Here is a 22,828-nt window from a genome sequence, read left to right as displayed (position 1 = left end):
GGAAGGCTCTGCGTCCTGGTGGACTGCTCGCCCGTCCAATGGGCTGAGTGGTAGTAGCCGTGTGTCCGTGCGGCGATCACACTGGATGGGACAGTGCTGCGCTACATGGGGGACACAGGCGACAGAGGCTGGTACCACCGCTCCGACACCCCGGGGGCTCAGACCCGCGCTCTGGAGACATTTGTAGGGCTTTACGACGCTCCGCCGGCGGGGATCGAACTGATCGAATAACCGAGACGAGTATGAACACTTTGCATCTGAGGTAACCAGGAGATTTGAGTTCCAGACTCTGGGAGATCTGCACACACACACACAGAGGGAGAGAGAGAGATAGGGCCATGCACACACACTCAGCCGCTTTGTAATCACCGTCGTCCCTACGCGTGTGTGTGTTTTCAGGTTCTCCTCCTCCTCCTCCTCCGGGCATGGACTGACCAAATCCCTCTCCGGATGATTTGATGGGGCTGCTCAGAGTCATGATGCCGCCCAAGTTGCAGCTGCTGGCGCTGCTGACATTCGCAGTGGCCATGTTCTTCCTGGAGAACCAGATCCAGAAGCTGGAGGAGTCCCGGGGAAAGCTCGGTAAGTGCGTGGCGACCCCCCCCCCCCCCCCCCCCCCTTCCTAAGCGTCCCCGCATCCAGACGGGAGCACACCGCAGAGGGTGTCAGATCTCTGGTCAACCCCCCCCCCCCCCCCCCAGCCCCGTTGTTGTGCACTTGGGTCAATATTAAGAGGCGGTGTGCAGAGAGAGCAGCTCCTCATCCACCACACATGCCTCATCATGTTGATCAGAGACAATGGCACACACACAGGCATGACATGTGGGAGCTGCGTTTCTGAACTTTGCACGACTGTGAAGAGACTGAGATGTTCCCAGTTATTTAATACCTAGAGCACCTGCCTCTCGCCCTAAGCTGTGCAAGGCAGTGTGAGATTGAGGAGGTGCTGTCTTCAGTCTGTGGGGGAGTGTTACTGTAGTGTGTGTGGGTGACTTATTTTCAGACAGAAACAAAGGATTTTCTGGATGATAGATGGATAGATACTAGTTTGATCTGGAGGAAAATTTGGGATTCAAAATCTCCACCTGAGGTTGGGGAATATTTTGCATTTTCACTTTAAAAATGACTTGAACCGTTAACTGAACCAGCGAACAGGTTCAGCTTGCAAATTAAATGAGCTAATGTAGAAATGTATAAGATTAAGTGGAGCAGGGTCATGCTGGGGATTCTTGAGTGGGTCTGTAAGGTGGGACGGTCGGTGGAGAATACATTGCAGTAGAAAGCACCTTTATTTGCTCAGTCATTCGTAGTAGTATCCTCTATCCTGCAGGTTGGGGACATCATGCTGCTGCAAATCCCCTTCTGCCCCTTTCCCAAACTCTTTCCTCTGGTGGAAACGTGGCCGACACTGTGTGTTCAAATATCGTCGCTGAGCTCCCATCAGGGGCTCAGTCCCAATAAAGATCTGGGACATTGCAGGATTATCTCCCCGGTGCCTTCACCACGGTGGGGATTTTTTTGAAGGAACAGCAAAGTGAAGCAGGGCACCCTGAGGGTGCAGCCCCTGCACCGCAGGGGTTCACACACCACCTCCTGTTTGATTTTATGACTGGCACTAAAGAGAGGACAGCTGATAGACTCTGTGCACAGCCGATAGTTGGACATGGTAAAACAGGAAAAGCACAGGTGGTGATTAATAACATGAACCATGGCTGCAGTAAATTCCATTTAGGTGAAGCAGTCCCAGTGTCCTGCTGTTATGTGCACTGGTCCGCTCACATGGTTTACAGGGAATCATCAGTGCAGAAAATGACTTGGGAACTATTTTGATTATCAAGTAATTGTTCTGGTAAATTTACAGGTAAATATATTTGCTTGTTATCTTCCTCTTCCTTGATAGTAAATATTTGAAAACATAATCCAGGACTGTTGGTTGCACCAGAAAAGGAATTTAAGGGCCAGCCTAACTTGCTAAATTTGTATTTTTTTAACTATTTTTTGACATTGTTGTGGACAAATTGAATAATTATTGGTTTAAAACCATCAATCCTGTGGCTTGTAGATAGGCGATCAATACACAGGCTTTGTCAGATGGCTAAGACCTGAGGCTGTGTTGTGTCCAGAGCAGGTTGTGAATAAAATGATGAACAGTCGTCTTAATTGAATAAAGTTTCCCTGCTGAGCTCTCATGTGTTGGAACAGTCTGGAGTCCTGAGTGTATAGATGGCTATATTGGCCTGTGACATGGTTTACTGCTGCTGTAAAGGGCTATACTTTACACTCAGTGAAAACCCAAACTGTGCACACACCCACATACACACACACACACAAAGAAAGAGAACCTGAGAGGCCTTTCCCCCGACTGCCCACCACCACGAGAATCTGTTGACTTGGCAGAAAGCGCTGTGATGGATGGATGACCGGGCCGAGCAGACGTCTGTATACTGGAGCTCTGAATTATGTGCTGCATAGCCAAATAGTTGTGACTGAGGCTTTCGCAGGCACGATGCTGACAGACAGCCGCAGGCCTGGTCACATAACCAGGTACACGCCTGCTGCAGGTCCATCTGGGCCACAATTAACAATCAGCATGACGACCACAGATGGTGTCCGCCCTCCAAATCAAGATATCAACAATAACGCTGATGTGAAAATTAGGAGAACCACTTAGAGAAGATGCAGTTTGATGCTTCACTTTCCTCTATCATGGTTTCATGTGCTCACAATTAACTTCACGTGAGCTGAAAGGACCAGGGCGGCACGGTCTCCTCACAGTGTGGGATCCCTATCGCCCGACACGCAGGGTGAATTATTTCCCCTTATTAGGCACCTCCCACAGTGCAGGCAAGCTGTGATTTGCTTCCAAGCTAATCGTCACCCTAAGGTTTCACTGAGAAGTCTCCTGCATTACAATCATGCGGTGATGCAGCTGTGTGTCCTACCGTGGGCCTAATCCATTATTCTGACAGTATTTCTCTCCGGCTGCTCACCGGCACTGCTGCAAGCTGGGTCAACAGTAATGTAGTCTGCGGAGGGACGGGAGGATGGATAGACGGATGGAAATGAAGTTCGGTTAATAAAGGGCCAGGAACAGGGGATTCAAGGCCACTTTTCCTGTCAGGGCTGCCATTAACTCTCCCTCTCTCTCAGTTCTGGTAATTTCAGACCCTCACCTTGAAGAATCTCATGCTACTTTATGATAAAGTCAGAGAATTGACATTCCAGCATAACGCTTCGCTGACATCGAACATGAGACAATCGCCTTTAATAGAGCAGCAGCAGCAATTAGATCTTCTTAACCAGTCGAGAAAATTTGATCTGTTGGTAAAATGTGAAGTGACCACAGATGTTAAAACAGGACTGGACAGTTGAAAGCAACCATCACATCAAAGTAGAAAACCCCCTCTTTAAATTTGTACAAAAAGATCAACATCATGTAAAATATCTTTGTTGTCTTTGTGTGAAGATTCATTTGACACTGATTCTATTTTATGTACAAAGCTTCTGGACTCAGACAAAAATCTCCCTTCTCCAAAACTGCTTTTGCTCTATATATATACATATATATTAAATATATAAAATCATATTAATCAGTTCTGGTCTCAATAGCCCTTTTTAAATTACAGTTTTTATAACATAATTCCATTTAAAAATGTTATAAATCCCTCAAGAAGAAGGTCAATAAAAGAAAGAAGTCAAAGCTTGAGACAGATGAACAACAGAGATGAACAGATGCCAGCGCCCTCTCACACTCGTGGTTTGTTGTTTCCAGTTATTTCCTGCCTGACAGCACATTTATTACACAACCCAGTGTATCACTATTTGTACAACACCTGTCCTTGCTACATGCTTTTTCGAGCTATGCTGAAATTATTTCCTCAGGAAGAAACCTTACTTTCATTTGAGGTGTCTCAGCTTTCCTGATGCTTTAAAAACCATGCGAAATAAACCCCGTACTAATAGAGATAGGTACATTTTCCAATTACTTTTCAGAGAATACTTTTTTCTTCTTATTTTTTGCCTGGAATCAGGCCGACCAGCTACAAGATTAATCGTGACCATAAAATATTTGATTCTGAACAAAAATGTATTATTGGAAAACGGAGAAAAAAAGGATAAAAAATCTACGTAATTATATTAAGAGTGAAGGAACTGCGACTTCCCGTACACCATTGCCAATGATCCCTTACCAGTGACTCCCAGCATGCCTCTTCTTGAATTTAACCTTGTACTGATTTTCACCATCTTGGTTGTTTGACTTTTTAGATTATGGGTATTGTGGGCTTCCACAGGAGCAGTAACTTTGTTTCACAATCTCGTAGCTTCTGGTAAGTCGACCCTGGACGGTTAACATATAACATATTATGGCTGATCATCAAAATCCCCATTCAGAAAGTGAGTTGTGGATTTTTACTTCCTGAACCACGCTGTTGAGCTCTATAGATGGCAGGTTATTCTCGACAGGAGTGCTGGTATATAGAGAGCTGTGTAAATGGACACGTTGCTTATAAAACCGTCACCTCGTGGCCCTTTGCACCAGGAGAAAATGACCTCTTCACCTTTCCCCCCTGCCGACCATGTGAGGGCTGCGTGTCGCCCAGCAGGACTCACATTCAGAGACTTTTCCCCCCGCTCGGCAACATCATCGTCTTTTAATCTGCTGGCAGTTATTCAGGCTGATTAAAGGAATTCAATATCCATCTGTTGCACGGTGATATTTAGTTCCAGACACATGCTGCCCTGTGATGAGCTCTGAAAGAGGAAGAGGAGAGATGCTGTCGAATTCAGAAGGAGATGCATGTGCTTTGCAGTGTTTACTGAGCTGTCCCAAGGATTCATTTATTACTTGTCCACAGGCCTGCGTTTTTCAATTTGATTTAAATTGTCATGCAAGACACTCGCAGCCTCGAGTCTGCCAGTCTTGCTGCCGTCAATGGACCTCGGGATCTGGTCCGGAATTTGCTCATGAAAGGAAATCCATCAGCCATCGCCACGTGTGGACATTTGCCCACTTTATACCTTGGAGCTTCCCCCGATGCTGCTCAGACCCCTGCTGCACATCCTTCAACCTGTCTCCGATGAGGCCTGAGCTGCAGTTGTGTATGAATTATTACTTTATCATTGTACCAAAGCCTCTACCTGGTCTCTTTAGCTGCTTTCAGACATGCAGATCCTCCTAATTCTCTCTGGAGGAGTTGCATGTGTGAACGCAAAAGTCCAAGTGAGAGGCTCCGCATTACCTGCGGACTTCCTCCGCCTGTCACCGTACTAGAAAGTCAGGAGAATTCCATGTGTTAGCACAGCAGGGGAGGGGGGGGGGGGGGGGGTTGATAATGCTACTAACACATGACAGATGCAAAAATTGAAAAACGAATATCTCCCGGTGAAAAAGCAGTGACACACACAAAGAGGACACCGACAAAGATGTGAAGAGAGATTGTGGTAATAAGAGCTGACGTCGGTGTCGGGGTGCTGTAAACATGATCACTGGATCTGCTCCACCTCTCGCCTGAATAGCACGGAGGATCTGATGCTGCTGTGATGCATCTGTGCAGGAAACCTCCTGCGGTGTTGGAGGGTAAAGTCTGTACCCGCTTCTCCGGATTTTAGCCGCAGGTCATGTCTGAAAACAGCTTTCGAGTCATGTTTATTTGTCAAGTGAGTGTCAACTGGTGTGTGTGGCTGCGGCTGCAGCACCAAATGGTGGCTTTCGTTTCAAGGTAATTGGTGACACATTGGAAGCACTCAACTTAACCGAGGTCTATTTCTTTCCAACTGCACATCTCAACCTCCTGGTGTGAGACCTCAGGCGTTTCCTCTTCTCGTTGTTGTTCTCTTTTCCATTCGGTTGACCGTGTACTCAGATTCACTCTGAACTCTTAAAACTTCCCCAAGGAACATAAAGGGTGCATGAGTCATTTGCTTTCACTCCGCACGTCGGCATCTGCTAATGTAAGCAGCCGGTAGCGTCTACCACCAGGACCAGTCCCTCTCTGAAACATGCCATCTGAGTGGCTAATGAAGGGGAGCCCACTATGGAGATGGGAGTAGGTGTTGGGGAAGGGATTTGCGGTGGGGGGTGGGAAGGCAGAGTGCTAATGGTCATACGGGGCTTTCAGTGTGTTGTTAGACACAGTCTCTTGATTGGAACTGAGGATTTATGGCCCTGGACACAAACTTTATCTGACATGTTCCTGCAAAGGTGGCAACTGGAGCCAGCTATGCACAGTTGCTGCTGTAGCAGGATGACAGACGGGCTAATCAGGGTGTTGTGGAGGGGTTCACACCCTGGATGTAATTGGAGGATGTTCAAGAAGAAAACCCAACTCCAAAACCCCCTCAGCTAATCTCTATAAACAGATTTTGTATGTGCATATGTTAAATCTGTAGGCAGGGGGTCAAGATTTTGGGGCTGGAAGTCTTGTTTCCGTTTCCAGTTGGAGCAGAATGAATTGGTTGGGGAGCTCTGGACAGCTCATGATATATTTGCCTCGTGATAAATCACAAGCAGGTAAACAAACTGTCCTGCATATATATATACGCTCTGAGTGCTGGGCCTATGTCACTTTTCATACATGCGTTTTGAGAAATAGATAAATAGTCTTTCATTCTCCGCACTCCATTTTAATGATAACACAAGCGACACCCTCACATTTAAACTCTCCAGGGCTCACACGTCGCCATTCCTGCTTAAAGGCTGACGGTTTTTGACACGTAGTGCAGTGTTTGGTTTTAAATACGCAACAGCAGGTGTCTTCCCAAAGTGCTAACTCCGCTCTGCAGAATTACCCGTCTCAGCAGAATTAGCAGGGTTTCTTTTTTTCTCTCCCCTCACCGCTCAGCTCCTCCCACTGACAGCGGCTGATAAACCTCTGTCGTGATAATCAGTTAAAATGACAGCGCCCTCATCCAGCTCCTTCCGGATCAATTGTTGTAAACAGCTTCTTTATTTGTGTGCACAGTCTCCTTTGTGATATCCAAATCCTTCTTGTATGCTCACTAACCCCATTGGATGAGCGCCTGAAAGGAGAATATCCGCCGCTGGCTTTCGGAAATTAGGTGCTAACGAAAGGAGGAGGAAACGTGGGGGGGAGGAGGGGATGTTAGAGGAGAAGGAAAGAAATGAAAGAGATGATTTAATTTTCATCGCGACACATTTAAAGCCCCGGCTGGTTAAAATCATATGCTCCCATACAGGAGGGAAAAAACGGGAATGAGGAGAGCACGCCTGCAGCGATTTTTACAACCAATTTCATCAGTGCACAGAGGGATAAGGAAAGGAGGAAGAGCGCCGGCCCTCTTCCTCAGCCCCTGGTTCAACTTTGGCTGCTGTTCAGCGTAGAGTTGGCTTAAAACTGCCTAGATGTTTTCCTGTAACATGGTGAGTGCACAGTGCCCTCAGGGATGAACTCTTAACATGGGGATCCTACACTGTTATCAGCCAGGCCTTTACATCTCTTCTTTCCCTGTCTGTGCTTCTCTTTCTTTCTTTCCTTCTTTCTACTCTTTGGTTTCACCCTCCCTCTCCTCGGTGCAATGAAAAGTGTGAGCAGCATTGCCAAATCGCCTGATATTCGGCCTGTAGTTAATTAGACAGAATACAAATGGGTTCATTGCAAACACCTGTGTGTGTGTGTGTGTGTGTGTGTGTGTGTGTGTGTGTGTGTGTGTGTGTGTGTGTGTGTGTGTGTGTGTGTGTGTGTGTGTGTGTGTGTGTGTGTGTGTGTGTGTGTGTGTGTGTGTGTGTGTGTGTGTGTGTGTGTGTGTGTGTGTGTGTGTGTGTGTGTGTGTGTGTGTGTGTGTGCCTCATTAAAGAGGTATCTGGGTTGCCTAATATTCAGCTCCCACGCTCAGACTGTCTCCTGCTGAGTGTGGCTCAGTAGATCTGCATCTCTTTCTGTGGCGTTCATGTTTGTTTCCTCAAAGGCTTTCTATCGACCTCTGCTCTGTCAGTAATACTACACAATAGATTGATTGATCAAACAGTTTTTTTAAATATTTGACTTGAAGTTACAGTATTTATCAGGTTTCCCACCGTTCTCCCTCCGGAGTCACACAAGGTTTTATACAGCTGTTATTCACATACTGTTTATGCAGTAGTCATCCCCAAAACCTGTTAAAAGACTTCAATGGGAAAACAGATGAAATATCCTTTTAATATTTCTGTGGCTGTGATGAAGATGCGTCGTATCAAACATATCTTGATCACCTCAGAGTCTCTCTGCTCTGGATTATTTGTGGCAAGAGAATAACCGACACATTTTTATGAGTAAATCAATTTGAAACGGGTTCGTTCTGACAGCCTCACGTGACCTTACACAGAGAGGAATCATCCAAATTCATCCCACGAGGTGATGCTTCATCCATACATCCATTATACCGCTTATCCTTTGAGGTTTGCTCGGGGGCAGGAGCCAATCCCAGCCGCATTGGGTGGAGAGGGAGCATACACTCTGGACTGGTCGCCATTGATTGCAGAGACCAACAATGATTCACACTCTCATTCACACCAATGAACATGCAAAGCAGAAAGGCCCCAGTCAGCCATCACGTTCGAACCATAGACTGTTTATAAAGATGGACGACATGACTGCGTCCCAAAAGGGTCTTCATTGCCTTGATGGCGGGCAGCAGTAATTTTTATAACCTCCTCTGTTTGTTGATGGATGCCTCAGATGGCAATTTTCTGTCCAGACACGACCGGGCGAGACTTTTTCAAACCTGACCCCAGCCCAAATTTCATTCCAATATGTTTCTCCTGCCTGACAAAACATCCAGTCGTTCCTATTCAGGATATTATGATTTCCTTTCAGGGAGGAAGACGTGTCGAACATCTTTATTTATAGTCTGTGGTTCAAACCCAGAGCCTTCTTGCTGGAAATGTGCAAACCACTGTACCACCATGCCGCCCCAATTTAGCACTTACAGATTTGAAACTGGAAAACTCTGTATCTACCAAGACGATTCTATATTGAAATGTTGGTATCTGGAGAGTAAAAGTGGGGCCTGTTCATCCTACATAGTACAACGTCCTCGCCGGATCGAGAGCCTGCAGATGACAAATATAATACAGATGAAAGAGAAGAACAAGGGGAGATGAAGGAGCCTGATAATCCTGCAGGGACGACGAGAAGTGATAAGTTGAGCAGAGTGGAGATGCCCCCCCCCCACACACTTATCATTAAACGTATGAATAGCTGTCGTCTGCTCTGTCTAATAGAGTGTGGAGTTTTCCCCGGACTCCCATACATGCATTATTAATTATCTGTTACAGGGCCCAGAGACACAGAGGGAGAGCCAACATCAGATATCTGGGTTGTAACTTGCAACCAGATCTGCACTATTACACAAACATGGTTGTGGGGATGCGATGAGCAGAAGTGAGTCATATTTCCTGGTGGATCCCTATGCATCCAGCTACTGTTTCACTTCACTCTCACAGATTTCGACTGCAGCATTTTCCAGGCTGTGACAGGCTTCTTCTTCTTCTTCTTCACGACCAGACTTGTGCAGATATTTCCCCCCCTTCGTTTGAAGTGCAAAAGGCCTCTGAAAAGCTAATTCCCACTGCTTAGTCATTGACAATTTGTGCCAAGATGAGCTCTGTTCCAATCAAGCGCCTCCCCTCCGCAACCTGTCAGACACGCCTTTACTTAACAAGGCAGGGGAATGATGGGATCTGCCATCTGTGTAAATTTTGCCATAATCTCGTCTGACTGGCTGTTTGTGAGGAAGCAGACAGTAGGTAGCCCCCCCCCCCCCCTTTTTTACTCTCTCTGTGTTTCTTGCAGACATTATTGCTCACCTGTCAGACGGCTCTCCGCTTTCGATCGCACAAAAGACATATTAGGGGTGAAAGTGTCAGCTTGAACCATGATGATCATCACCTTCATCTACCCCTGATTGTTATCATTAGCACAGAGACATGGCTTGCATTTAGATTTAGACGGGGAGTTATAAATGGGCTGCGTGTGGCTGGATCTTACTGTACTCTAACAGCTTGTATTTTAACTGTAATTCATGAACTCCTGAAAGCAAAAAGCTGCACCAGCCTCAGCTGTGGCTGACACACTTTCTGAGTCTCTTCTCCAAAAAAAGATCTCGTGTTAACATCCTCCTTCTCTATGTGACGCTCAATTGAGTAATTCTGGTCCCAAGACCCGAACCCCCAACCACTTAACCACTTTAAACTGTCTGCTCTGTGTTGCCCTGGTAAGCACTGACACACAAGTGTTGTCTTCTCCTTATAACCGAGGAATGCTTTGTCGGCATTCTCGGACAAAAACACACTTGTTTTCAACTTGTTTCTCTGTCAGGGAGGAAAAAAAAGAATTTCCAGGCTTGAGGATGTCATTCGCGTTGCGTGGAAATCCAGCTCATGACCTCAACAACATGCCTTCCCCCCCCTCAGTACTTTCCTCACCACCTTCCTAACTCCTTTCCGCACCTTATTGTAAAAGCACACCTCCAATGAAAAACTCTTTATGATTTATGGAGCCTAGCAAAGCAGCGCTGCCAAGTTCAGAGCAGGAATTATCACATCGCTGTGCAAACGTTTTATTTATTAGGATCTGCAACGCAGCCCGACATTTTATTTTCTCTAATTCACCTCACCGGGTGCATCTGTTGATTTGAATTTTAACGGTGGAGCTTTTTGTTGCTAATGTCTGACTTTGATGCAGCACCGTTCCCCATGAACTTGTTCCCCCTTTATGATAAATTTAAAGGAGAAAACAAATAAAAGCTATTTACATATTACTGCAGACATTTTTTAATGCTCCTGTTCTGTGCTGTTTGTTGTTAGAGTCACTTTATTCAGGTGGATTAACACAAGGAGACAATTTCCGTGAATTAGAAAATGTAATGAATTGGTCTCTTAAAAGGTCTAAGAAACAATTATTTCAATTATTGTCTAATTCATTTTCCTTGATGGATGTTAGTGTCTCAAAATGCTGTGAAAACTCCGATAGGATAATGTGATCTTCATACTCCACATGTCTCAATTAAATTTGTTTGCTTATTTAGAGTTTGACCTTACTCAGGTTAAAGGTAATCAGAAAATGTCATTTAAATGGCAGTGTCTGATTCAGAATATTCCCTTAATGTAGTTAATATCAGAATATTGGTTTCCATTTAAACATCTCTAATATCCCAGTTTAAAATGTTATTAAACAGAGGAAAGAGCAATGTTCTCAGATGTAAGAAGCTGGAAATGTATGTTTGGACCTGGTGTCAAAACCGAGTTTTACGAGCTTTAGTCTATTGGAGTCTATTGGGGAAAGTATTGGCCCCAGTGCTGATCTTAGTGTGCAGATCTGGTGTCTGCCATAATGTGATAAATCAATTTTAAATACAGTTTGATGTTGAATCATATTCTGCACAAATGTCTGATGAGAGATGAATTTGGAGTCTGTGTTCGCATTGATGAAGAAAATGATTCACTTGAGGAGCCTCAGTTGTCAGCACTTGTACATGATTTGACCACAACACAGATCTGTCGACAGGGAAGCACTGAATCAGGGTTCATTTTAACCCAGAGATAGTATGGTGACTCCTTGCACAAAACAAAGAACATCTAATATAATGTTCTGTTGTTATGTTTGTCAAACACATTTTTAAAGTATTTAAATATATATTAGCCGCTTATTCCTCGACCCAGTTTCCTCGACAATGTCTTTATGAAATTCAGTCTTTTCACTAGTTGCATCCCTGAGTATTTTTCATTGCCACAACATTCCCAGGCCTCTCTTAGGACTCGCATAGAAATGATCCCAGTGAGCTCCACACAGAGGGATGTAACAATATTAAATTTGCACTGGTAGTGGTATCAAATATGTACTCTGTGTTGGCAGATATCTTAAATGGAGGCATTGAAATAAGCATCAGGAAGGAAAAAGTTAGATTGGTGCTTAGTTATAAATATTAAAAAGTGTTAGGTGGTGTTATTCTGGCTTTTAGGATACATGTTAATAATGATTAATGATATTAATGAAGCTGCTGTGTATTGCCAGATGTGTAAGAGTCAAAGCTAAATATTAAGGCGAAGACAAGTTTTAAACTTTTAACCCAGGCCCCAGGTTAACAGTGCCTTGCTCCAGCTCTTCTAAACAGCCTTCATCACTTCCCATCTGATCTCAGACCTGTCTGGTCCTCGTCTCCCTCTTCTTCCTCTCCCTCCACTCCCCCACCCTCTCCCCTCTCTCTCCCAGCTGTACTGGGGATTGAATGAGACCTTTCATTGAGCGTCAATGTCACACTTGTGTGTCAAAGCCAGTGGGAAAAAATGCCTCAGCTTTAGCCACGACTCCTCCTTTCAAAAAATGACTCACCTCGACAATTGCATTTTGGACCAAATCAAATGTGTTTCCATCTTCCTCTTGAGCAAGTGTAAATGGGAAATACTGCCTGCAGCTGGAAGGTGCATGAATGTCTACTGAAAAGTTTAAGGAGAGTTGCCTTCTATCTGAGTTTTTTTTTTTTTTTTTTTACACCGAGCTCCGAAAGGGTTTTTAAATGTACCAGACACCTTCAGAATCCCGTCATGAAAGCGCTCTCGTTTATCTGTCTCCTTCCTCAGTTCTCTGCAGCTGCCAGCAGCGCTTAAAAGATTCTTCTTACAGGATGTTTCCTCTTCCTTGTCATCACCTAAATGACAATGTTAATGCAAGTTCTGTGTAGTCTGGCCCAAAACTTCCCGCCAGCCCGACCTTCATCCGTTTCCTCCGATGATCCACTCTCAGATAAACGAATCCAAAGACTGAATTAGAATAATTAGAAAAGTGATGGCGCACAGTCCATACAAATGTCCGGTTGGTGCTGCAGTGGTCACGTAACTGTCCCCCTCGGAAACTTGGCAGTGCAAAACAGCGAGCGTCCAGACTATATAGAGAGGAGAGGCAGAAGCAGCAGACGAACTCAATTTTTATACAGCAGCAACCGAGATCTCCTCCCTGTCATCCTTCATTGATTTTGCAATCCAGTGGCATCCAAGCAGAACCATACAAGCCGTACACCTCAGTCTGCCGCTGATAGCCAATCTCTATTACCCACCTAGGCCAAGGCTTTGGTTCGAGGGGCTAGCCCTCTCGGGGGAAGCCGAGAGAAAGGCGAGAGCTCCTACTGGCGGATCGGAGCAATGATGGATTTATGAGCAGCTTGGAGAATGGATCATCTTCCCTCCCCCCCTCGCTTTTATTATCCCATCAGATCTGACGTGATGGCAATAATACATGACGGCCTGTCACATTTTGCAGATCTGGCAGTGAATATGAATGATGATTTCAAATGCTCGCGTCTAATCAGCCGCGAAATTGCCTCAGTAAATATGTTGAACTACCAGTGCTCTGTCTTCCTGCTGTCTCTCACTCTGAATGGAACTCAGTTTAATAGGCTTGTAGTTGTCACAATGTTTAAGACCCGTGTTGGCTTCACGGTTCATAATTAGCTTTTAATGCACAGAGACAGCTAGAGGGGAGAAAACCGACGGAAATGAGGAATGAAAAGAGGCTTGTTGTGTGGCCATAGTAATTCGGGCTTTTGTTCTCTAATTAAATGACCTCATAAGGGAGCGCTAGCTTAAGTTTGTGTGTGTGGCGCCCTCTGATATGGAGGTCTGTGCCAAGAGTGTTCAGTGCCGCAATGAATAGGGCGTCCCCTACAAAGCCTAAGAAGCCCTCTCTGTGCCCGCTCGGCCTCCTTGTTGGTTGTTGGAAATTTGGCACATAACACCATGTCTTTAACAAGTGGTTTCTGGGCCCCTTCGCATAGTTCAGGACGTTGTCGTTAAGGACACGGTCGCTCCCGGTCTTTTCTCCCTCCCTCCCACCTCTTTGAAAAGAAATTGAAAGACTGGCAGTCTTCTTTCAAAGCTGCTCCGCTCTAAAGATTACTTATTGTGTTTATGCCACAGCAAAACAAAAGAAATCCATGATGATGTTTGGTGCTATATAGATGTCAGCCTTTTCAAAAAAATAATGTATACCTCAATATAAGATGGAATGTTAAAGTCACGCAAAGTTGAACCTTATTAATTGAGGTTTAATGGTAGTTCTCCATTTCCAGAGCGGGCAGAAAATGTTGTGTTGCTCTAAGATCCTATCGCTCACAGTGAGAAGAACCTGATTGAGGGTCTTTAAGAGCCTGCTCTAAACACACCTGCCACTACATACCAGACCAAAGGCACCTACTATGTATGACATAATCCTAAAAGGACATTTGAGCTGAGCGATAAAGTTCCAACATAGCAACTGTTATTGCTGTTGTTGTTGGCTAATGCATGTTTCGGATGGACGCGCGAAGGCTTGTCTCCATTACAGTTGTCCTGCATGGTGACAGCCTGCACTTATTACAGCCACATGGCACGTCTCCACGCCATCAGTCCGGAGCAGCAGGCGCGAGCGTGGGGAAGCGGCAGGGCCCTGTCCGTAACCAGATCCAGCTTTGATGACTGGAACATTAACAGCTGCTCAGGAGAGTGTAAAGGGGGGGGAGGAATGAGGACTTCTGTGAGTGTGTTGTTGTGTGTATGCCCTGTGTTCGCACAAATGAAAGCGAAGGCGGCAGAATCACAGATGACATCTTAATTGGCCTGTGGTGCCAGATGCCAGGCTCTCTAAATCCAGGCCAGGCTAGGCCAGTCCAGGCCAGGCTGAAACAGTGTCTCAGTAGCCTGGCAGGGCTTTCAGCAGGGTTTTAGGAGCCCGCTGGCTTCGCTGAAAGCTCCCACGGGTATTAGGTGCTCTAGTGTTGTGCTGCCTCCCGTCTTCACCCTCTCTCTCTCTCTCTTCTCTCCACCCTTCCTGTGGAGCGCTCTGAGGCATTGTCAACACCAGTCAATCTAAGGCAAATTCAGACGAAGAAAAAGCCAGAGGGCGACAAAAGACTGGGGCGTCTTTGTGTTTGAATCTATTCTTCACACTGAGGCCCTGAAGTCGGGCGCTCTCTGCAGCTTCACGCAGTGGTTGATTGAGAGCCCCCCCCCACCCCACACACACACCACTGCTAAACACAGCCCTCCGCCCTCCTCATTTATAGCGTATTGAAGTAAATGCCCCCCTGAGCTATCAAATAACTGTTGCCTTCTAACTACCGACCTCTAACCCCCAAGCATGTCACCTCTCACTCTTCACCTTGTCGCCCCCTTTGACACGTGATTCTTTTCCCCCAGAGGAGCAGTAAACCAGGTTAGATTATAAATCATCCCCCATAATATCTGGAGGCACAGAAGATGTGAACTCGCCCACTTGATGGTGCATTTGATTCAAGACACTCCACTCTGTAGTCAGAATAAGGAGAGGCAAAGTAAAGTTTGGGGGCTGATATTAAAGCTGAATCTGATTAGCGAACAAGAGATGTGGTACCGCAGCGTGAAATAGGCTGCTCGCGAGATGATTAACTAATATTCCTGTTGGACATTATTCTTTATCTTGGATGTGAAGCGGGAAAAGAGTTTTGGCTTTCCGCTCTTCAAAAAAGAGATGAAATGTACATCGATTTATAATGAAGTTACAGTCGAGTCTCTCATGGCGGCGTTTCCTCTGACAAGGACGAAATGATATGATTCAAGGTCTAAGTGTAAGAGTCTTCGTAGCAGGTTTCAAATATGCAGCAGAGTGCTACTGGAACATAGTTATGAGACATGTTAAAAATTGACCAGTATATAAAGTTAAATCGAGGGTTGTAAGAGGGGGAGATGGTCGTTCTCTAGCTTTGAAAACCCCTGGGACACCTAAGAGTTTAACTTTCTTGCCCTCCTTCTTCAGTTTAACATTAGTATGTAATATTTTACAGCAGTTTTTTATTCCCTTATTCTCCAGGGAGGTCAGAGGTCATATTCAGCACTCCTCGAGCTGGTTGGCACCCAACTCCCTGAAGGTCGTTTCAGCTTCCTCTTCTATATCGCAGCCAACTCTCTTAAAAACCTTGTGTCCTGAACTCATCCGTATCCGATTTCCTGTTGTCCCCTTCCAGAACGAGCCATCGCAAGACACGAGGTACGAGAGATCGAGCAGCGGCACACGCAGGACAACCTGCGGGAACGGGACTCCTCGGCCTCGTCGCAATCAGCCGTCAATGAAGACGATTTGGTCATCATCTACAACCGCGTGCCCAAGACGGCCAGCACCTCCTTCACCAACATCGCCTACGACCTGTGCGGGAAGAACCACTACCACGTGCTGCACATCAACACAACCAAGAACAACCCGGTCATGTCCATACAGGACCAGGTCAGAGCGATTTCCAGCTCTTGCAGACTTCTTTTTACAAGATGAAAATGACCCCCCCCCCCTTTATAATATATAGATCTCAATTATTTTCACTAGTTTATAAACTGTGTGTATTGAAGTATGATTATTTTCATTTGTCCAGGTACGGTTTGTAAAGAATGTGACTGAATGGAGAGAAATGAAACCGGCCTTCTACCACGGACATGTCTCCTTCCTGGACTTCACCAAGTAAAGACTTATTTATTAAACATGTTTATACTTTAAATGGCTTTGTGCAGTTGCCTCCATCTTGTGGTCATTTAATGCTCTTCACCTACACAGTTTAATGTTAGGATCATAGTGCAGAATTGGCTTTAACATTGCTGTCACTGAAAGTCAGAATGCTTCAATATTTACAGCAATTTATTTGAATTGTTATAAATCTGTTATCTGTGTATTGATTGTTTTTTTCTCACCCAATCTCGTTGATTTCAGGTTTGGGGTGAAGAGGAAGCCGATCTATATAAACGTGATCCGGGACCCCATTGAAAGGCTGGTGTCCTATTATTACTTCTTACGTTTCGGGGACGACTACCGCCCCGGCCTGAGACGAAGGAAACAAGGAGACAAGAAGGTTCAAATCCATAAATAATCATTTTCTTTGATTGTGTCTTTAAACAACAGTCAGTGCCCATGTGAGCAGTGAAACTTGACATTATGAGATCCCTTCTTAAAAAGCTGTCAATGTAACTGATGTGGGACAAAATTTACTGCCTGTTTTATGTCTTCAAATATTGACACAATGATGGAATTTCTCACTCAAGCACTGAAACTGAAGAAGAGACTCCATTGATTTGAACAACACAGAATACTGGAGGCTCATCTTGGCTCCAAGTAAACTTTGGAATACTTAGTTTCTACAAAACGCGGACTGTAGATCTCGTTCCCCATCTCATCAAAGATAGATAGAAGAGTCCAGAAAGAGAGGATCTCAATATGAACATTATCCACCAAGCAAAACCCTTATCAGTGCTCACAAAGGAAGCCCGACTATTTTATTCCGACAGCCTTGAATCTTTGACCCTTTAATTCATTCTATAATTTAATATTTTCTTCAAATGCTCATGCACTGCCTTTTCCTTTCAGACATTTGATGAATGTGTATCGGCCGGCGGCTCAGACTGTGCCCCCGAGAAGCTCTGGCTCCAGATTCCTTTTTTCTGCGGTCACTACTCTGAATGCTGGTGCGTACCGAAACACCTCACACTTATTCACATGCACACAGCGTGTTGAACAGGCACATCACAACCGGGCACATCACATCTTTTTTATTGAAATTTGTATTAAAGAAGGAAACCTTGATCCATCTCCCACTAATGTTTCCTCATATGTTTAAGTCTTGTCATATTTCAACCCAAACCAACAATGAATAGATCCTTTTATTTTCTATGTAACCAAGGCCTGAAATCAGTAACTTATATCTCCGTGCCAGCAACTCACTAAACTAGAAAGAAATGTACAGTATGAAACACACTGTTGCGCTGGCTGACTTGGTGCGTGAGTCAAGGATCGACTGGATATATTTCACATAGTTTTCTTGTAATATTCTCATAGGATCTACATTTTGGGTTTTACCTTTTAGATTTTATAATAATAAAAGTTATTTATTGAATAGGTTATTTCAGCCCTTTTCAGCCTCATTTACTCAGTTGAGCTCTAAAACAGGAATCTAGTTGAGCTGTGGAGTCATACGGTTTTCATACGAGTTACATATCGTGGAAGATTCAATGGATTTGTCCTGCTTGTGACTCGGACTGAGCAATACATCAATAATGATTATTATTAATTATTGCCTTCAGGCAGTTAAAACAGGAGGATTTCTGTATTAGTTTTGTTTCACGGTGTGCCACATTACATCTTATACTCCTCTTCTATCCCTTCTGTTTAACATCCTCTCAAGGACTCTGATATCTCTTGGCCATGATCTGTTCTCTCTAGATGATGATCTGTATCAATCTCTCACTCTCTGCCTTTACTCATCCCTCTCACTCTCCTTCACGTCTCCCCGACTCTGCCCTCCGTCTTTTAACCAGCCGCCCTTCCGAAGCAGGGGACTGACAGATAGTACTGAGTGTAAAGCGGCAGCGGAAGTACCTTGAAAACATTAAATAAATATTGAAGACACTGGATAAAGGGGCTGCCTGTCCCCTAATGCTTTGCCAAAAAGTTACTTAATAGGTTTACACAATCCCCTTCCTCCCTTATTTTCTGATCTGATCACACCTGCCACCTCCTTTCCATTGTTTTCTTTCCCATATCATCCTGCCGTTCTGCACAGTCCTCTGCTCTGTTTCTCCTGTTGTTTTATCCATCTATGGACACAGTTCCCATCGCACATCTAACTCAACCGTTCTGTTTTTGTTCCCTTCAGCTCCTTTGCTACTCCTCTGCTCCTCTCTAAAGCCATTCCTTCCCTCCATTTCTGCTCTTTTAAAGTGCTGTGAGCAGAAGTCCAAGAAAGATAACGGCTTACAACGTCCATTGTCTCTTTGCAGGAACGTGGGCAGCCAGTGGGCTCTGGAGCAGGCGAAATACAACCTGGTGAACGAGTACATGCTGGTCGGCGTGACGGAGGAGCTGGAGGACTTTGTCATGATGCTGGAGGCTGCGCTGCCACGCTTCTTCAGAGGAGCCACTGACCTGTACAAAACAGGTGCCATGTCCGCTAAATGGATATAAACTAGTTGTTGTCGCCCTGTTTATTCTGCTTCCCCTCGGCAATATTGTAAACGCTGCAAGGCAACATAATGACTCACTCAATTGGAAAACGTGTGTGTGTGTGTGTATATTAATTGCTCCACTGAGGATTGAATTGTGATCAATACGCAGTCGTCCCTCTCTCTGATTAGGATACAGATTAGTCACAGCGAGTGCAGCCGGGATGAATAATGGATAAAAAGAAGAATAACATCCTGAGTAATATATGCAGATGCACTATGACTCAACTACAAGATTCAATAACTTCAGCAGCAGATGAGCTCAAAGACTTAAATTAATCTGGTGGTTTTTTTTATGAATCTGAGAACTGAATGTCAGAAGTAAAGAATGCTCTTTCTTAAACCTCCAAAAAAACAAGAGGACAAATAAATTAGAACTCTGATCTTCGTAGTCGGACTTGTACCTTTGCATGGGCTTGGTTGATGTCTGCCGATTACTTATTTATTAGCAGGGTTGTCAGGTTGCTGAGTGTTCTCTCACTGCAAGTTTTAAGAGATGCTCTTGCCTTTTATTTTGAAGATAAATCTGAACAGACATAAATACACTGTGGACCCCATCATACAGGATTTATGTAGTGGATTTTATTCCACTACACACATGAGTTGATCTGTAATTTCTACTCGTCTACATATAATTCAATGCCTCCTGCAGCAGCAGCAGCATCATTCGTGAAAAAAATAAAATAAAATGGAGACTGAATTATTAAATAAAATAACAATACTACTGTGTTTTCAGTAGCATCATCTGCAGCATTTTTTTTATTAATGTGACATTCTGTTATATTCTTTTAAACCGAGTATATAATAGGAAGAGTGAATGGTATAGACGTCTATTGCATTAGGAAATAAGCTGCTATCAACAAGTTCTTTACTTTCAGTACATTTAAAAGCAAGTACTTACTTACCATAACTAAGTTATTGTGGTATTCGTACTTTCACTTATTAACATGTGGTAAGTTTATTTTAGGATGCTAAAATGACAGTTCCTTGTTGTTGATTCATATCAGGTATAGAATCAATATATTTTAAGGTTTGCTGTGAAAAGTGTCAATTAAATTTTTTACAATATAACAATGCAATGCAATTATAATATCCTCAGTTGAATTAAACCTTTTTCGATCATATGTGCTTATACATGTATACAAATCTTTAACCTCCTTCTCTCCTCATCACAGGAAAGAAATCCCACCTGAGGAAGACCAGCGAAAAGAAGCCGCCCACGAGGGAGTCCATCGCCAAGCTGCAGCAGTCGGCCATCTGGAAGATGGAGAACGAGTTCTATGAGTTTGCACTGGAGCAGTTCCAGTTTGTCCGGGCACATGCTGTCAGAGAAAAGGACGGGGAACTCTACCTGCTGGCACAGAACTTCTTCTATGAGAAAATCTACCCCAAAAACTAAGAGACATAAGTCAAACAGAGGATCTAAGGAGAAGGACTGATTCTTTGTGCAGACTCTGATGTTCAGTCTGGGACTAAAGAGAAGAAGGAAAGGGAGAGTGAGTGTAACAGACTACTGATGAATAATGTGGCTGGTTTGTGTGTGACTGAGCTGCAGGAACAGGCTGCCTGTGATGCAGCGATCGGACAGCTCGTTTTTTTCACATCTGTGCCAGCAAACTGGATGAAGAGCTCGCGTCTCGTCAGCAGGTGGTGTTCCCAGAAGCCCGCGGGCCTCCAATCCCTTCCACTTCCATGTCAAAGGTCATCCAAGCAGAGGGGCCTCCGCTGGCATGTGGTCGGGGAGGACGTTTTCGCGCTCAGCTGATCGGATGTCGACTATGTTTGGCTTCACCAATCTGATCCTGACGAACATTTCCATTGGCTCTGTTGTGTTTAGTTGTATTTTAACACTTTACTATGGTCGTCTTTTGTATGTAAAGAACATTTTTCAAGGTGAAACTTCATCGTCATGCCTCACCACCACCACTACTAACTTAAAGAGATTTTCAGTGTGAGAAACTGACTTCTGTGCTGTATTATTGGACTTGAATGAGAACTTTTGAGGTTTTTATGAAATAAAAATCCTGTGACCATGGACTTACTCATTGAGGCAAGTGTGTGTTTTGTTAGATAACTCTTGTGTTGTCAATATTTGCCCAGAACCTTTTCCTGGGCTACGTGGAAGCTTTTCACTTGATATTATTGACGTGTGTAAGAACACAACGTTGGATATGCTGCTGCTGTAAATATTTACTACAGATTAATTTCCAAGATGAACGCTCACGCTACTATATTTAACCTTTCTTTTCTTACTTCTAATACCTTATTCAAGGTAACATTGGGCATATTAACAGTTTGTAAATATCTCTCGGCTCCTTCGTTTCACTTCTAGTTTGCATTTCAATCTTTTTTTTCATTTTATTGTAAAACCAGACACACATGGTTGTCCACCAATATAATTCTATGCTGCTTTAAGGATTAGTTATTATGGAAAATATATTTATTTACTTTCTTGCCAAGAGTGCGATGCAAAGTTCTCATATCAGTTTTTTGAGTATATTATAAGCATTAACTCTTTAGCTAAGCTAACGGCCTGCAGCATTAATACCTACACCAAGGAGGTTACGTTTTCACTCCTGTCCAATTTGTTTGTTTGGCTGTTAGTTAGCAACATTACACAAAAAACATCCTTCCATAAATAATGTGGTATAGGTCTGAGAAGAACCCATTACATTTTGGTGCTGAGAACAGTCTTTGTTGATGAAAGAACATCAAACACATTAAGGAACTCATGTTTACAAGTGTATGAAATTTGGGACAGCTTGATTGAATTTAAGGGGACATTTTCTCCCAAAATGTTCCTACTATTCCTTTAAATCTGTGCTTTTGTCTGAGGAGTTGTCCACATACTAGGAGTTGGCGAGGTTGGTTATAACTTGCTTTTGATGTTTTCATCTCCTTTTTTTGTGAGGTTGGGTTTATCTTAATTTTGATCCATAACAATGGAAAAAGTCACCTGTCTGATCATTAATGTTGAATGGTGTGAAGGCAGAAGTATTTGTTCATGGGGAGGAGCTGATCTTACTTTCACATCACAGTATTTTCACAAACCGATAAATATATCCTCAGTTTCCTCTGAGAACATGCTGTAGATTATGCTGTAGATTACTGCTTAGTTGTTGACAATTCTACTTGTGTTGCAGCTTTGTTTGATGGAACATACAAAAAAAACATGGCTGCACTGGCTGTTGTCATCCATTGATTGCCAAACAAATACACAGAAAATTGAAAAAAAAACATTTGTCCCAGCAGCATGTGTGTTTCTTACCTCAATGCAAATGTGTGTGCATCATCACCATCACCTGGTAGAAGGGAGCTGGGAATGGTAAAGTCAGATAAAACAGTTCAGTGAAAATTAAAACTGGATTATTTCAGCGCTGGCATCCTGCAGAGGGAGATAAAGAGCTGCCAGGACCTGCTACCTCTGACTGAGCGAGGGTGTTTATCCATTTCCACATCCTTTCCTCTCCGCATCCTTTCACATCATCTTTTCACTCTTTGATAAACTGATTACCATACACCCATGGATAGAGCCATGTGTGTATGACTTCATATAAAAGATCTAAATATTTTCATATATTTTAGCCACTCTAAAACATAAATTATCAACATGTTCTCCTGTTGTGGTCTTCCCTATGTTGCTCCTGAGGAAGATACATGGAGGAATACAGTGAGGTGAAATGAGAATAGTCACCAGAGGCCAGAGAAAGTTTATATGAGTCAATGGTGCCGCTCTGTGTTACTTATCACTGCCCTCACATAATCCCTGGACAGCCTCATCCCCATTAATCTCAAAACAGTTTTCCATTTACAGCTTCCTGGTTTTGGCCCTCTGACCCAGATAAA

General features: G+C 44.0%; 1 protein-coding gene across 1 annotated transcript; it reads left to right on the top strand.

Moving 5' to 3' along the window:
* Positions 1 to 54: 54 nt before the first annotated feature.
* hs2st1a (heparan sulfate 2-O-sulfotransferase 1a) lies at positions 55 to 21,023 on the top strand. Its single transcript, XM_053438860.1, has 8 exons — positions 55 to 262; positions 400 to 582; positions 15,970 to 16,226; positions 16,369 to 16,454; positions 16,701 to 16,839; positions 17,352 to 17,449; positions 18,761 to 18,918; positions 20,158 to 21,023. The coding sequence occupies exons 2-8, from the start codon at positions 459 to 461 to the stop codon at positions 20,379 to 20,381; spliced, it is 1,086 nt and encodes a 361-aa protein (XP_053294835.1). The 5' UTR covers positions 55 to 262; positions 400 to 458; the 3' UTR covers positions 20,382 to 21,023.
* The last annotated feature ends 1,805 nt before the right edge of the window (positions 21,024 to 22,828 follow it).

The sequence above is a fragment of the Pleuronectes platessa genome, chromosome 13 (genome assembly GCF_947347685.1).
Source record: "Pleuronectes platessa chromosome 13, fPlePla1.1, whole genome shotgun sequence".
Classification (NCBI taxonomy): Eukaryota; Metazoa; Chordata; class Actinopteri; order Pleuronectiformes; family Pleuronectidae; genus Pleuronectes; species Pleuronectes platessa.
This window is presented reverse-complemented; position numbering and strand designations above follow the sequence as displayed.